At 34.1% G+C, this 15,095-nt stretch overlaps 2 protein-coding genes across 6 annotated transcripts; one reads left to right on the top strand and one right to left on the bottom strand.

Moving 5' to 3' along the window:
* Positions 1-1,365: 1,365 nt before the first annotated feature.
* LOC101745155 (acetyl-coenzyme A transporter 1) lies at positions 1,366-8,803 on the bottom strand. 5 transcript variants are annotated; one of them, XM_062669713.1, is made up of 9 exons: positions 8,340-8,803; positions 8,158-8,189; positions 7,857-8,084; positions 7,488-7,777; positions 7,024-7,375; positions 6,706-6,825; positions 5,974-6,156; positions 3,436-3,657; positions 1,366-2,303 (listed from the first exon to the last, which is right to left on the bottom strand). In XM_062669713.1, the coding sequence occupies exons 3-9, from the start codon at positions 8,064-8,066 to the stop codon at positions 2,133-2,135; spliced, it is 1,548 nt and encodes a 515-aa protein (XP_062525697.1). In that variant the 5' UTR covers positions 8,067-8,084; positions 8,158-8,189; positions 8,340-8,803; the 3' UTR covers positions 1,366-2,132. The 5 variants fall into 5 exon arrangements, with proteins under 5 accessions (XP_062525697.1, XP_062525696.1, XP_062525698.1 ...); XM_062669712.1 differs by having other exon boundaries at positions 8,322-8,347; XM_062669714.1 differs by having other exon boundaries at positions 8,315-8,342.
* Positions 8,804-9,603: 800 nt separating this feature from the next.
* Positions 9,604-15,089, top strand: LOC101745006 (uncharacterized protein F21D5.5). The gene is made up of 6 exons (XM_004932041.5): positions 9,604-10,014; positions 10,278-10,981; positions 11,198-11,467; positions 12,575-12,724; positions 13,954-14,159; positions 14,951-15,089. The coding sequence occupies exons 1-6, from the start codon at positions 9,882-9,884 to the stop codon at positions 15,072-15,074; spliced, it is 1,587 nt and encodes a 528-aa protein (XP_004932098.1). The 5' UTR covers positions 9,604-9,881; the 3' UTR covers positions 15,075-15,089.
* Positions 15,090-15,095: the final 6 nt, after the last annotated feature.

Raw genomic sequence — 15,095 nt, 5'->3', positions numbered from 1 at the left:
TTAATATGTATTATTATAACACATTAAATTATTATGTGTATTTACAATATTTAAAATCAAACAAGTCATCATCATAGCCCTACAACGGATGAAAATATTTCATGGAGCTTAATGTTGAAGCATTTTATTATATGAATGAAAGTGAGTAGAGAATTTTTATTTTCATATCGTAAATTGAGATACCTTTCATTATATATTGTGAAAGAGAGGAATTATATAATTGGAAAAATACTGTTACATGGATATTAAGAAAGACAAATCATTAAACGTACGCATTCTTTTTCATATTAATTGGTTAATGCCACCTTGGGCGGTAATCTAAAAAAATCCTTAATACTACATCTTTAAATAATATATTTATCTATTAAAACAACATGAAAACGAATCCACTAACCAAAAAACGTTATACAACAACAAAAGAACCAAAACTACAACATATACTATTACACTGCATTCGTAACTAAATTCAATCTTATGTGTACACAATGTACGCATTTTTATTACTTTAAAGATTTCTTTACGTGCATAAATTTTGTATTAAACTAATCAAATCCCTGTCACACTGTGGCTAACGCTAAACTATATCAAATACACTTACTTCCATAAATTAGTTGCGTATCACCTATTGTACCTATGTATATGAGTTTAAGGTACTTGAATAATGTTCCGAGAATTATCAAAAACCGTACAGGGTTTCTCCATTGAATTATACGTGAATGTACAATGTGCTTAGTGCGAGTTTTTTAACGCTCTCGATAGCGCAAAAGTTTAAAGCTCATATTTGTATGGAATGGGATCGTTTGCCTACGTTTGCCGCTAGGGGCGCTGTTTCAACTGCATACAAAATTGGGTTAACTTTTACGCTATCGAGAACGTTAGAAGACTCGCACTAAGCACACAAAAAACGAACGGAAACACGTACTTAAATTAAGTATACAGGAGGGGCCTCAAGTGGCCTATTCAATCACTCTTCGGCCCAATTACGGCCTACTATTACGTGTACTATTAAATACTCCTTAGTGTTGAACGTAGCCACTCAGTGAAACGACTTTGTTAAACAATGTTAATGTATTTTATAATTTACTGTTATTAATAATCATTTATTGTGAAAATAATAAGTGTGCGTATGAATAGCAGAGGATGTTTTATACAATACAACGTTATTCTTCGCATTATTCTATACTTGATAATGATAAATTGACTTGTTACTTGTATGAGAATTTGACGTGTAAAGCAAACTTTTATCACAGATCGGATTGCCGAGCTGAGCTCGGGTTTCGATGCTGCTATTATTCGATTTGAAATAAATTTTATGATTTAGCAAAGTTGTTGGATAGCATAAACGGAAATTGTTAGAAAAAATACTTTTGTCTTTTACTATATCACCTTTATAACAAAAAGCTGTTGCTCCAAATTCAGAAGTTTTATCTGAAATCAGTTAATAATTGCAATTACAAACCGAATTGAAATGAAATAATACATAATAACACTATAATTAAAAAAAATCGTGTCAAGAATATTAAATATTAACCGTTGAAACCGTCTTTACAAATTATACAATGGATTTCAAAAGTATTCACAATGAATATCACTATATTATGATAGCACAATAGTCTGGACATTGTAAACAAAAAATAACATCCCCAAAATGTTTGTAAGTCCACAAATAATTTCATGTGTACAGTTTTTAACGGAGAGATAAGAAAGTAGTGGATTTATAAATGTGCAGCGCAATAATTGCGTAAAATAATTTACATAAATATGTATGTATATAAATAATTTACTAAAAACTTTTCATTAAATGAAAATAGCTTAATTTTAATAAAATCAATCACGGTTGGAGTTTAATGTACTCAAGCACGTTGGCAAACGAGCATTCCATGTACATTATTAATAAATTACACAAATTTGCTAACCACGAGGACTCGTGACCTTTTGTAAATATTTTTATACTCACAAAAACTGAAAACAAAGTTTTTGTTTAATCTGTTTATTGAGAGGAACAAGGGGAACTATTTAATATTTGTATTGATTCCTCTCATAATTTTTAATCTATAAAATCACTAGTGTAGCCCATAGATTTCAGAGATACTACACTCATTAATACGTTATGGGAATGAAGAGATTCAGTCTTATCTGTGGTAACGGCTTATCTGCCACGCCGACGGAGGCAGTCGCTGTAACCTGTTGATGGTGGGTCGACCCCACTGCAACCATAAGAAGCCGAGGATAACACATATAACAGTTTCTATGTAGTACCCATCGATTTCAGTGACGCAGGTGCCGCCTTCTGATTTACATAACTGTAAAGGAAGAAAATATTTTTATGAGTCTTTATAAAACTTATCCTGGCCATTTTGTAATGAAACGTATGAAATAATATTTTTTGCATCAACAAGAAGATAAACCTGCAGCCTGCCTAGTATCAAGCGTGTAGCGGAGTCTATGGTCATCGTGACGTGATTGTCATCACCAGAGGTCGGAGTAGGTAGATTGATTTAAGGTCGTTGACGTCAAACGTTGAGGATAATATGGATATGCCTCCAAAATACCGGAACTTCATATTTATTGTATTTGTTCCGGAATTTCAAAGTTAGCATTAATCTGTGTTTAAGGTAAAAACGTATTAATAATATCAATATACGCTGCCAGTGCTAGGCTAATGGTGAAAGAAATCAGTATTTTATTTTATACAAAAACACTTTGGAATAGTTTTTGTCCCTTTCTGTTGAATTAGAAATGACGCTTGTCAGTATGAGACAAAACTTAGACAGGGCTTTTTGTTACTTTATCTCCTGTTCATCTATGTTCACAACGCATCGACCGCACGCAACGACCAATCAGAAGCAAGTATCCTGTATGACTCATTGGGTGTTTGTTAGAAAAAACGCTGCGCGCACGCTGTGTTCCAGGTATCTCACTCGCTTACCTCGGTTCGTAGAGTGCGCTGCTATCGTAGTTCGAATCCGGGAACTTTTTCCGCTACTTCCCGCACATTATGGGTAAAATGGCATGTCCGTATTATAATATCTTGACGCAAGTATATAAAATCAATCTACCTACTCCGACCACTAGTCATCACTCACATTGACACATGGGGTCATAGTTTCAGTAATATCGGAATAATACCCAATAAGTTTGGTGATACTAAGCTAACCAATACGACCACAACTAACACTCCTATACGGAATTACGATAGGTATTTGAAAAATAATTAAAAGGGTTTAGTCGTTTTTTTTTGTCGCCACTGCTCGCCTCACTCTCGATCACGCACCTATCATTGGGCCACACTGAAGCCATAGCCACAATTTTGTAACAGTTGTTATGCTCTCCAGAATATATAAATGTTGTTTGGAATTAATGAATCGATATTGTACATACTTTTTGTCTAATAATATTCCGTGACTATGTACAAATATTTTGAAATGCACTTACTTCAGCTTCAACTGTTGAGGAGCATTTGTTGTCGGTCAACTTAGATAGTGAGCAGCTTTTGTACGTCAAGTGATCAATAGCCCAGAGCGCTAAAGTGCTGGGCCAGTTGGTTCCAAGGTTAGAAACGGTGTTTAACAATGTCATATATGTACCACCAACCGTTGGATCAGATACTTTTGCAAAGAATGCCATCACCGCCACAAACATACAGTAGAGGCATGTCTGAAAAAAGAAGTAATATTTCTTCATTTTAAAATATATATCAACAACTAGCTTTTCTTACTATCTAGTACTGTCAAGGAAATTCTGAATATCATTTGGACATTGATGTTTTTTTTTTATGATGGGACTAATTATGGTTTATAATATGCATTCCTCATATACAAGGTCGAGTAGAGTATTGGATAATCATTTATACTATAAATAAACAGATTTAGTCATATATAACACTTTGACAATCATTACATTGTAAACACCTAAAATTTATATTATACCTAGTCAGGTCATAAGTATTGTCACACAGTAAAAACTTTTCTTTTAGAATGCTGGCCACAAAAAAGTTTATTGAATTCGAGTTTCGAATTGTTCATGAAAATAAAAATGTATACTTTTAGAATTTTACTCATTTTTAAATATAGAGTGGACGCTTAAAGAAGACCGTGTTGCAGTTATTGCGTTGCATCGTTACGGTTACACGCCAATTCAAATTTTGAACATACTGAAAAATTTGAATATAACCAAAAGATTCGTTTATCGTACCATCAAACGATACAATGAAGACTCTAGTGTAGATGACAGCTCAAGAAGTGGTCGCCCTCGGTCTGTTAGGACTCCAGCAGTGATAAAAGCTGTGAAGGCGCGAATTCAAAGAAATCCCAAACGTATGCAGAAACTGTTGGCCCTTCAGATGGGGTTAAGCAGAACCACGGTGAAAAGGGTGTTAAATGAAGACTTAGGGCTTCGTGCATATCGAAGAAAAACAGGACATCGTTTAAATGCTCGTCTAATGGACCTGAGACTGAAGAGATGCCGCGCTTTGTTGAAGCGGTACGCGGGAAAAAAATATCGAAAAATTCTTTTTTCGGATGAAAAAATTTTTACCGTAGAAGAGAGCTACAACAAACAAAATGATAAGGTGTACGCACACAGTAGTGAAGAAGCGAGCAACCGTATTCCGCGTGTTCAACGAGGTCATTTTCCATCCTCGCTCATGGTATGGTTGGGAGTTTCTTATTGGGGCTTAACAGAGGTACATTTTTGTGAGAAAGGTGCAAAAACGAATGCAGTTCTGTATCAAAATACAGTCCTGACGAACCTTGTGGAACCTGTTTCTCATACCATGTTCAATAACAGGCACTGGGTATTCCAACGAGATTCGGCGCCAGCTCATAGAGCGAAGAGCACACAAGACTGGCTGGCGGCGCGTGAAATCGACTTCATCCGGCACGAAGACTGGCCTTCCTCCAGTCCAGATTTGAATCCGTTAGATTACAAGATATGGCAAAACTTGGAGGAAAAGGCGTGCTCAAAACCTCATCCCAATTTGGAGTCACTCAAGACATCCTTGATTAAGGCAGCCGCCGATATTGACATGGACCTCGTTCGTGCTGCGATAGACGACTGGCCGCGCAGATTGAAGGCCTGTATTCAAAATCACGGAGGTCATTTTGAATAAACTTTAGTGTCATAAGAATCTATGTTTTTTTAAGTTCATTTTGGTATATGAATGGTTACATAATGAATAAACTTGTTTCAATTATTTTATATTAAACATGTGACAGAATTTATGACCTGACTAGGTATATAGTATAGTATATTTTCATACAAACTTTTCGAATTTCCTGTATTGGGTTGAATGATTTGATGGGTCATGGTTGCCATTAATTATTATTATTATACTGACACACGACGCAATTTACAGTGGACAGGTGTAATGTATACAATTTGGATATTTTCAGAGTTCCAGATGGTATAATATTATTTAAAAATTGTTACAATTGATTAGCTTTGTAATTTTTAACAAATTCAATTTATGTATTAATTTATTTAAATTACTGACTATATATTATTTGGTCAATACTATGCATATTCTTGCCAGTTACTGTATTGAATAAAGAGCTCTGGACTACATATGACCAAGCCCCCATCGCGCAAGACATTACATTGGAAATGGCGTAGGATAGGACAGACCCTACAGCGCAGCAGTCAATGCAGTATCAATCGTGTTTGAGTAGCAACCGTGTGGCAGGAGAAGACCTGGTCGCCCTGTACACACTTGGCGACGCATCATGGAGAACGAGACGAGGTCTGTCGACGTGACCTAGAGTGATGTCCAGAAGCAAGCACAGGACAGGGGTCAAGTGGAGACAACTTGTGAAGGCTTTATGTACCAGCGGGGTACCCTATGACTACAACAACAAAATATTATTTGGTATCATCTATCTACATATGAGCAGTAAATAACATAATAATATGATGTGAACTTGATGTAGTAATCTCATTATACAGGTAGAGCTAAAGAAATATTTTTAAACAAACCTGATGAAAGACATACAGTAACATGAGTATGCTTAGATAGGAGTATGAAGGTCCAGAGTCACCAAGCAGTGTTGGTGTGAAGGCTACAAGGGCTGCCGCTAGAGGACCAACCAGTAGCCTCAATGGGAAAGCCTTTAACCAAAGAGACAGTGGGGCTGGTCCTGTTGTGTGTTTAGCCAAAATCTGTAATTTTACAAAACTTTTACTGCAAAACAATCAAAATTTATAGTATATTGAAGATCATTTACATATTTTGGTTAAAAATCAAATTTAGTTAAATCAGGGATATTAGATAATTCATTTATTAATCAATGTATTAAATAAATAAAAAATTATGTGTCAGGAAATCCTCCGAAATGAAAAATGGTTTCAATAAATTATTACATTACATAAAATACTTATTATATCATATGGCAATTTTTTATTTATTGCATAGATGGTGGACGAGCTCACAGCCCCCCTGGTGTTAAGTGGTTACTGGAGCCCATAGACATCTACAACGTAAATGCGCCACCCACCTTTACATATAAGTTCTAAGGTCTTAGTATAATTACAACGGCTGCCCCACCCTTCAAACTGAAACGCATTTCTGTTTCACGGCAGAAATAGGCGGATGGTGGTACCTACCCGTGCAGACTCACAAGAGGTCCTACCACCAGCAATTGATCATTTATTGAGAAGACAAAAACTAAAAAGTAACGATATTCATTCAAAGAACTTGAGACTACTTACAACTGGCATTATGATCTGTACTGGTACCAAAGGTACAGCCAGTAAAGCTAAATCTTCACGTGGGACACCGGCTTCAACAAGCTTCAAGCCTGATACTGCATCTGCCGCACAAAAACCAAGCTGAAACAAGAATATGCTAAAATACACAAATAAGTAAAATCATATCTATTGATTTAGTGAATCTATCCATTTGAAGTTATTCAATAATAAAATGTTTCTTATAAAACAATTAAGTTATATTACATATTTTACATGAATTAAATGGATAGTGTCTTAAATCACTTTGGATTTCATTTAATTAATTAAAATATTTCTCACCTTAGCAGTGAACAGAACCAAAGCTAATTTACGCACTGCTGGTAATTTCACAATTGTATACAACTGTTTGTAAGCACTAACAATATCATTTCCTCCCTTCACCTGACCACTTGCACTGGTATCATTAGCTTCATGTTTAAATATAGCTATGAATGTAGTCGTTATAATGAAAATCCAACCCCAAAATAGTAGAAAACTTGACAGAGTCACTAGTCCAGTCTCCTGTGGTTCTGTTCGTAAATATTTGTTGCAGAAATATGGAGACTCGAGAGCCAGAAACATTACATATCCCAAAAAAAACCCAGCTGTTTGGCCTACTGTATTACATGTCGAGGCATGTCCAACATTACACCTGAAAATTAATTCATAAAAAGAATTACAATTCTTAATCAAATCTTACATTCAAATTCCAAATCTGTCAATTTCATCTTTTTATAATATTTATAATTAAGCGATTGTCATACCTTTTCAACATAGTCAAAGCCCAGCCATCAACAGCAATATCTTGTGTGGCCGCTAAAAAATTTAATAACAGAAAAGATACTGTAAGTATTGTCATTGAAGGTGGTTCCCCATCAATTCCCAGCCAATCTGTGACACAATATGATACTATAATCATTACTATTCCAATCAAGTACTGGACGGGTACAAGCCAAGTTTTTCTTCTTCCAAATTCAGGCCAAAACATTGCATCCACTATAGGAGCCCATAATAGTTTTACACTAAAGGGCCAATTTACTAAACTAAATTCAGCCTGAAATTTTAAAACGGATATAGTTGAAATGCAAAATATTACCTTTTTATTATAAAAAAAAATTCTTTAGAATACTGACTTGTTGCGTGTACGTTATGCCTTTATTTTGTAAAAGCATTGGGACAGCTCCAGCTAATCCCAGTGGTATACCCTGTAATGTGTATAGGAACAACAAAACAGCTATGTTTAGTTCATCCCCTTTAATGTTACTTCTTCCTTCGTTCGGCGCGTCTCCGTTTTCAATCAATTCCTCATTTTCCGGTGAATTTTTGCGCTTTGTTAAAGTCATAATTGCTGCTCTTATAGCCTAAAATACATCACAAATGTTCTAAAGTGCCAATGTTGAAAAAACACGTCAGTAGAATTTACTCATTCCAAACCTTAATGTTTGCTGTTTTGAATCAAGACCACACTGAAAATAATTTTTTTTTCTTAAAAACTGACTAAATCAATTATTTCATTCACCATTTAAAATTTTTAGTACAGTTTTAATAAAAAAATAACTATTTATTTAATATTAATAATCTGCACGATTACCACGTACATAGTAGCACATACGTACCTAATATGAAAATTGAAATTGATTTGATGAATGAAACATAGTATTACAGGTAGGTTTCGCGTATTAACTAGTGTATTATCTATGACCATGTTTCTTTTTTGGAAACTGACATCTCTTAGTGATCTGTGGCATTGTAATTTTTTGTTTGTGTGATTCGTCCATTAAACATGCAAAGAGAACGTAGCCAATACAGAAATTCTACCCGAAGTTGTTTCCACTTTATTAAGCCTTATTATTATCATCTAATCTGGTGGTACGACCTCTTGTGAGCCCACACGGTACCACCACCCCGCCTATTTCTGCCGTGCAGCAGTAATGTGTTTCGGCTTGAATGGTGGGGCAGCCGTTGTAATTAAACTGAGACTTTAGAATTTATACCTCAAGGTGGGTGGCGCATTTACGTTGTAGATGTCTATGGGCTCCAGTAACCACTAAAGACCAGGTGGGCTGTAAGCTCGTCCATCCATCTAAGCAATAAATAATAAAAAATAAAAAAATCCGGAAATGAAAAAACGTGGGGCCAAATTCAGCGAGCCTCCGTCGTCTTATCCTAAGCAGCTAGAGATGAGTTATACTAGGTGAATCAGATACTAGTATTTGATTTACCACAAGCTCCTAATTTTAAGAAATACCTAATCCATAAAATCTTCCTAATATCATTCACAACCAATACTTTACTAAGCAAGCAATCTCAATCTGCCTGTTCCTAATCTCAAGTTCTCAGTACGTTATTAGGATTTTAAGAATACGAAGGTTAGGTGGAAAAGGTAGATTATACATATTGGCAAAATGGGATTAGGTGCAGCCTAATCTCGTAAAATACCTAATACTTGGGTCTGTTCTTGTAAATCTGACCCATCTCTATAAACAAGAGTCACTTACTGTCACTTAATTTTTTTTAAGGGATTTTGTGACCTGGTAACTAAGACCTTTAGGTCAAATCTTATTTTAATTTTAATAAAAACTTTTTTACATGAAAAATGATATTATGAAATGAAATGAAGTTGATTAATATGAAACATGGCATGAAATGAAATGAGATGAGATGATATGGGATGAAATATAATCTCAGTAAAATGGTGGTCATTTACTGAGACTGTTTCAGTGGACTTTTTGGAGGATCCCGAGAAGCTACGTTCAGCGGCTTTGTTTCATTTTCTCATATTTGTGCACTTTCACAGATACTAAACAGTTAAAAAAACCACCTCTATTACATATTAAACCTGAAGAAACACTAAATAGACAAAATAAAACAAATCACACAACTTCACTCCTCGCGTTCCCGCCAACAAGTCCTGTCACTTTATGTCATTTGTCATAGATAATACACCTAATTTAATTTCTAATTTTTCAAAAAATCTATACCTAAATGTACTTAAATAAATCTGCGAGCCTTTGAACCTATCTTGTTATATATTATAATATTAAACCGTGTTAAGTACCAATTAAAAAAAATAACCATGTTTGTTAAATATGCCATACAAAAGTTAAATTCATAAAAACTATGTTAAACGCATTATTCATGCTGTACGTACTATTATCATGTCTCGTTTATGCTTTTTGAGATGTTTGTTAGATACACATGCGCCTATTAAACTTCCTCACAACGTACAAATAATTGTAGGGCGCAATAAAGAAACAAAAATTAAGGATCAGTCATGTTCTAGACAGCAGCGTAAGTGATAACTTCAATTGAGAAACCCTATTTATTGTGCCAATGCATACTTTGCTGAACAAGCTTTATTGCAATATCTTGAATAATTTTCTTTTACGTCAAATCATTGCATATTTTTTAAAATTATTTGCTTAGATTAATTTACATACTTTAAATTTTTATTTATCCTACATAATTTCGCGTTGATAAATCAAAATCTTAAGTTGATACCTACCATAATTGTGTTCTACTTCTTCTAAATGCTTGTTATTCTTCATTTACAGTAAGCTTAAAAGCAGATTGTGAAAAATGTCATGTAGAGATAAAACAACTAGGGGTAAACGCTTCTGGGTTAGATGGTTTTGCTCTTAAAAAAGATGAAGTGTATGAAATTGGACATGGATCAACAATTGAGATTTTATTAAACAATCATGTGCATATACTTGAATTTGATCCACCTCCTGAAAGCCTAACTACCTCACAGAATCAGACATTCAAAAGGAAATTGGAAGATGACAGTACATCTCAGAGAAAGAAATCATTAAAAGTGGAACAAGTGTCATCAAGTGTAAAAGAAAAAGTTGAAAAAGTTATTAGAGATATGTGGGATGAAATAGACAAAGGTGAATTGTATGTGTTTACAGCTAAGGGAGTGAAATCTAGTGACAAAATAGCATCTTTTGATATGGATGGAACCCTAATCAAGACAAAGTCTGGTAAAGTTCATCCGGTGGACATAAATGACTGGCAAATAGCATTTCCTTCAGTGCCCCAAAAACTGAAAGAATTTTTAGAAAAAGATTACAAAATTGTGTTATTTAGCAATCAAGCCCCTATTGGTAATGGTAGAGTTAAAATAGAAGACTTTAAAAAGAAGATTGAAAGTATTGTCCAAAAATTAAATGTGCCAGTACAAGCATATATAGCAACTGGTAAAGGGATTTACAGGAAACCTAGAATTGGAATGTGGATGACTTTGACTGAAAAGGTATAGTTTGAGTCTGTTTAATCTCATATTTATGATTAAATTAAAGCATTAAAGCTGTCTTGCTATAAGAAATACAAATCTCTAATATTTTTAAGCCTTCACTTAATTTGGGCTTAGCCATTTTGACAGAATTGGTAACTACATAAACCTATAGTATACTGACCTAAAAGAACTAGGCATATTATGAATTTTATGTTAATTTATTTTCTTTTACAGAAAAATGATGGTGTCAAAGTTGATATGAACCAAAGTTTTTATTGTGGAGATGCTGCAGGAAGGGTGGCAAACTGGGCCCCTGGTAAAAAGAAAGATCACTCCTTGGCAGACAAACTCTTTGCTGAAAATTTGGAATTAAAATTTTATACTCCCGAACAATTCTTCTTGGGACATTCTATTGCTAATGTGCTAATGAGTAAACCTGAGTTTCATCCTAAAGAAGTAACTGTAGAACCTTTTAATAATAAACTAATTAGCAAAGATAAAGAGGTTAGTCAAACTTCATTCAAATATATTTTAAAATTGTTTTTTTAATTGGATTTTAAACAAAAGACATTCTAAAATAATATACAATACTGGTGTTATTAATTGCTCTAAAAAGATATTAAGGGTTATTGGAACTCACAGACATCCTATTGTGAATGCTGCCACCTACTGTGAGACGCTAGGTTAATGTCTTTGTTTGAGCTGCTTTGGTTAAAGAAATCTAAAGTAGTCAATATATATATAATTATGCTTAACTAAGCAAATAAATGTTGTTTTTTGTTCAAGTTGGAATCACATTATTAGCAGTTTTGGCTAGAAGTTCCAACAATAATGGTTCACTCTCTTTCAACATTTTGAAACTTTATTTTTACTTGAGGTTGAGTTTTAAGTTGAGTTTTACTGCAGATTTTAAATTGATGAAATATTTCAAAGTTAATCAAAATATTGGTTTTGCAAGTGTTCCAGAAACCGAAAATGCATACCTTAATTTAAGCAGATATATATATTTAGTTGCGAATCAAGTATCATTTAATAGTGTCTCATGCAAATGAAATTTACGTTAAATTAATAAACGTTACACAGTGAGAGCACTTATGAAACTGATGAAGTCCTGCTGCGACAGCAATACAGCAATTCCTACAGTTGAGCATTTGGAATTAGCGTTCTTGTGTTCTTTGCTTGTAGACTGTACAGCCGTGATTGGCCCACGTTTATTTCCCAAATTTTATTTCAGACCCACAGCACAACCCCTGTCCTCCTATTTTTCTGAAAAGGTGATTAGTCACCGAGTAATGGGTAGCAGCATTCTCGGACCTATTATACCAGTACAGTGCGATCTGTATTTCGACATTTATTATTTATAGAGCATTTTGTGAGCCACCACGCATGAGTATATTATACTGTCTATTTCTGCCATATAACAGTAATGCGATCCGGTTTGAAGAGTGGGGAGACCCATTACCCAACACAATTGAGACTTATACCTCACGTCCTACGGCAGATAGCGCCATTCAATACTTAACACCTGATGGCCAGTGAGGTTGACAACAACAAAAGAACGATAAAAATAAATTTCGTTATAACGTCGTTATAAAAAAACTTTCGTTATAGATACTAATTTTAGTTGGATTTCCTGGTAGTGGAAAATCTTATTTGGCAAAGCAGATTGAAACTAAATCAAATCACAAATATGCGACTGTGTGCAGAGATATTCTAGGCTCATGGCAAAAATGTGCTGCTGAAGCCACAAAATTGTTGCAGGTAAGTCAAAGTTCGAAGGCAAATAAATATAATAAGCTTACTTACTGGTAGTAGGGTATTTTATGAGCTCGCCCAGCGTAATTCTGCGGTGAAGCAGTAATGCGCTTCGATTTGAAGAGCGAGGAGTGCTATATTTACGACTCGTATCTCAAGATGGGTATTAGGCGACATTAACTTGATTGATATCTATGGGCTTTAAGAGAAATTTAATGAACCATATTTTCAGGCAGTCTTTATGTTCATTATCACCAGCTGTCCACTTTATCATTATCAGTAATAATGCAATTAACAAATAGCATTGTAATATTACAATATTGATTGAAATTTTAATTGAAAGTCTTATGGACACAATCAGATAACATTTTAATCTAATTGAACGGGTAATAGGTTGTGATTCGTATTGACTACATTAAATTTCATAATTATGATATAGTCATTTTAATATTTTATGTTCATTATTATCAAGGTTTCTTAATTAAGAATTTAGTATATTCTTAAATGAGGGTAGTTTTTTTTTCGAAAGTATATGTGTGATATGATTAAAGTTCTTTATAATATGTTTTGTTATTTAGCACGCACCCTGTATCCATAAAGAGCTTTATGGATTTTTATAGATTTTGGAATATCTTTAGCTTTGTCTTAATTGGGTGTTTTTTTAATATGTTTTAGTCAGCCGTACACCTGTCATTAATTAATATGTGTAATGGTATTAAAAAAAGCTAGGAAATCATTTCCAGATGACGTATTGGTAGTCTAGTAGTAATTCTATTTTCCAACAGGAAATACGAAGGTATCGCACCATATATTATAGCTTATTATTTTATATATTCTGTTATATAAAAAATAATGTAGTAAAAAATTATTTGGATGAAATGAGGTCAAATTTACTTATTTGAGATTGTAATCAATTGGGATGAAATTATATGAAACGGTATGAGATGAAATGAAATAAAGTCTGTAAAATGGTGGTTATTTACAGAGATTTTGGTGAACATTTTGGAAGAACTCGAGAAGCCAGATTTTACGACTGTTTCAAATTTCCACATTTATACACTTTCACAGATGTTAAACCGTGAATAAAGCAACATACGTTTAAGCCTGAATAAACACACCAAATTAACAAAATAAAACAATTAACATAACTTCGCTTCTCGCGTTCCCGCCAAAAAGTCTCCCTGGCAGTATAGTATATAACCTCTTTATAATAAGAAAATGTCTTTTTTTTGCAGCAAGGAAAAAGTGTCATAGTAGACAGTACGAATCCGGATGTTGAGTCTCGTTCCCGTTGGACATCACTCGCAAAACAAAATAAAGTAGATTGTCGTTGTGCTAAAATGGCTACTTCTAAGGCCCATGCGCAACATAATAACAAATTTAGGGAACTGATGAAGATCAATCATGTTCCTGTTAACGATATTGTATTCCATACCTACAAGTGAGTGCATTACTGTTTAGCTAACTCAAAAAAACACAACGCCCACTGAGTTTCTCGCCGGATCTTCTCAGTGGGTCGCGTTTCCGATCCGGTGGTAGATTTTGCGAAGCACTGCTCTTGCTAAGGCCAGTGTTCAGTGTTGCCAGATGACTGTGTGAATTTCCCCCCAACTTTTTTCGAAAACCCCCCGAAAATAGGCTTTTTGAAGAAAAAGACCCCCAAAACAGTCTTTACTTATTTTAAAGAAGAAATAAAAAACCAAAAGGATTCTTTTATTTTTTTATCAAGCTGTCCCTTTAACTTCAACCATCTCTAAACAATTATTACAATCAGATTCACTTTCGTTATTATTATTTAAAGCATACACGTTTTCGAAGTTAAAGATATTTAACATGTCCGATGTGGGAACAAAATTTATGGCTCTATTTGGCAGTGAAAATCGAATCCTGAGAACCGCTTCGGCAGTTTCTATTGCCATTTGGTCGCATAATTTGTCCTTTATAATATTGACTTGTGAATAGTATAGTAGACTATAATTATTCTAATAGTAATTGTGAACTGTGTTTGTGGATGAATTATTGATACCTACAAAACCTCCGAAATTTCTAACTAACTTTTTCCCCCCAAATATCCCCCCAAAGAATCTTTCCCCTGTGCCTACTAGCTCGATGAATCTAAGTTACTAGAATTTGTAGAAAAAAAAAACAGAACTCAAATGTTCATTTTCCATAGACAATCGAAAACACAATTTGGTAAAGAAAACTTTTTTAATAACCATTTTTTCACAACAGAAACAAGTTCACTGAACCGTCACCAAACGAAGGTTTTAAAGAAGTAATTGAAGTGAAATTCAACCCGTGCTTTGAGAGCGAAGAAGCTGAAAATTTATATAGAATGCATTTGTTAGAGAAATAAAGTACTTACCCAAAATATTAG

This window comes from Bombyx mori, chromosome 8 (genome assembly GCF_030269925.1).
Source record: "Bombyx mori chromosome 8, ASM3026992v2".
NCBI lineage: Eukaryota > Metazoa > Arthropoda > Insecta > Lepidoptera > Bombycidae > Bombyx > Bombyx mori.
The sequence above is the reverse complement of the archived record's forward strand: the minus strand, read 5'-3'. Positions and strand labels throughout refer to the sequence as shown.

Coding starts and splice junctions, on each gene's coding strand:
- LOC101745155 (XM_062669713.1), bottom strand. CDS start 8,066: ATGACTTTAACAAAGCGCAAAAATTCACCGGAAAATGAGGAATTGATT. Junction 6,826..7,023: donor TGGTTCTGTTCACTGCTAAG/GTGAGAAATATT, acceptor TTCTTGTTTCAG/CTTGGTTTTTGTGCGGCAGA. Junction 3,658..5,973: donor TACTGTATGTCTTTCATCAG/GTTTGTTTAAAA, acceptor TTCTTTTTTCAG/ACATGCCTCTACTGTATGTT.
- LOC101745006 (XM_004932041.5), top strand. CDS start 9,882: ATGTCTCGTTTATGCTTTTTGAGATGTTTGTTAGATACACATGCGCCT. Junction 10,015..10,277: donor GTCATGTTCTAGACAGCAGC/GTAAGTGATAAC, acceptor CTTCATTTACAG/TAAGCTTAAAAGCAGATTGT. Junction 10,982..11,197: donor GGATGACTTTGACTGAAAAG/GTATAGTTTGAG, acceptor TTTCTTTTACAG/AAAAATGATGGTGTCAAAGT.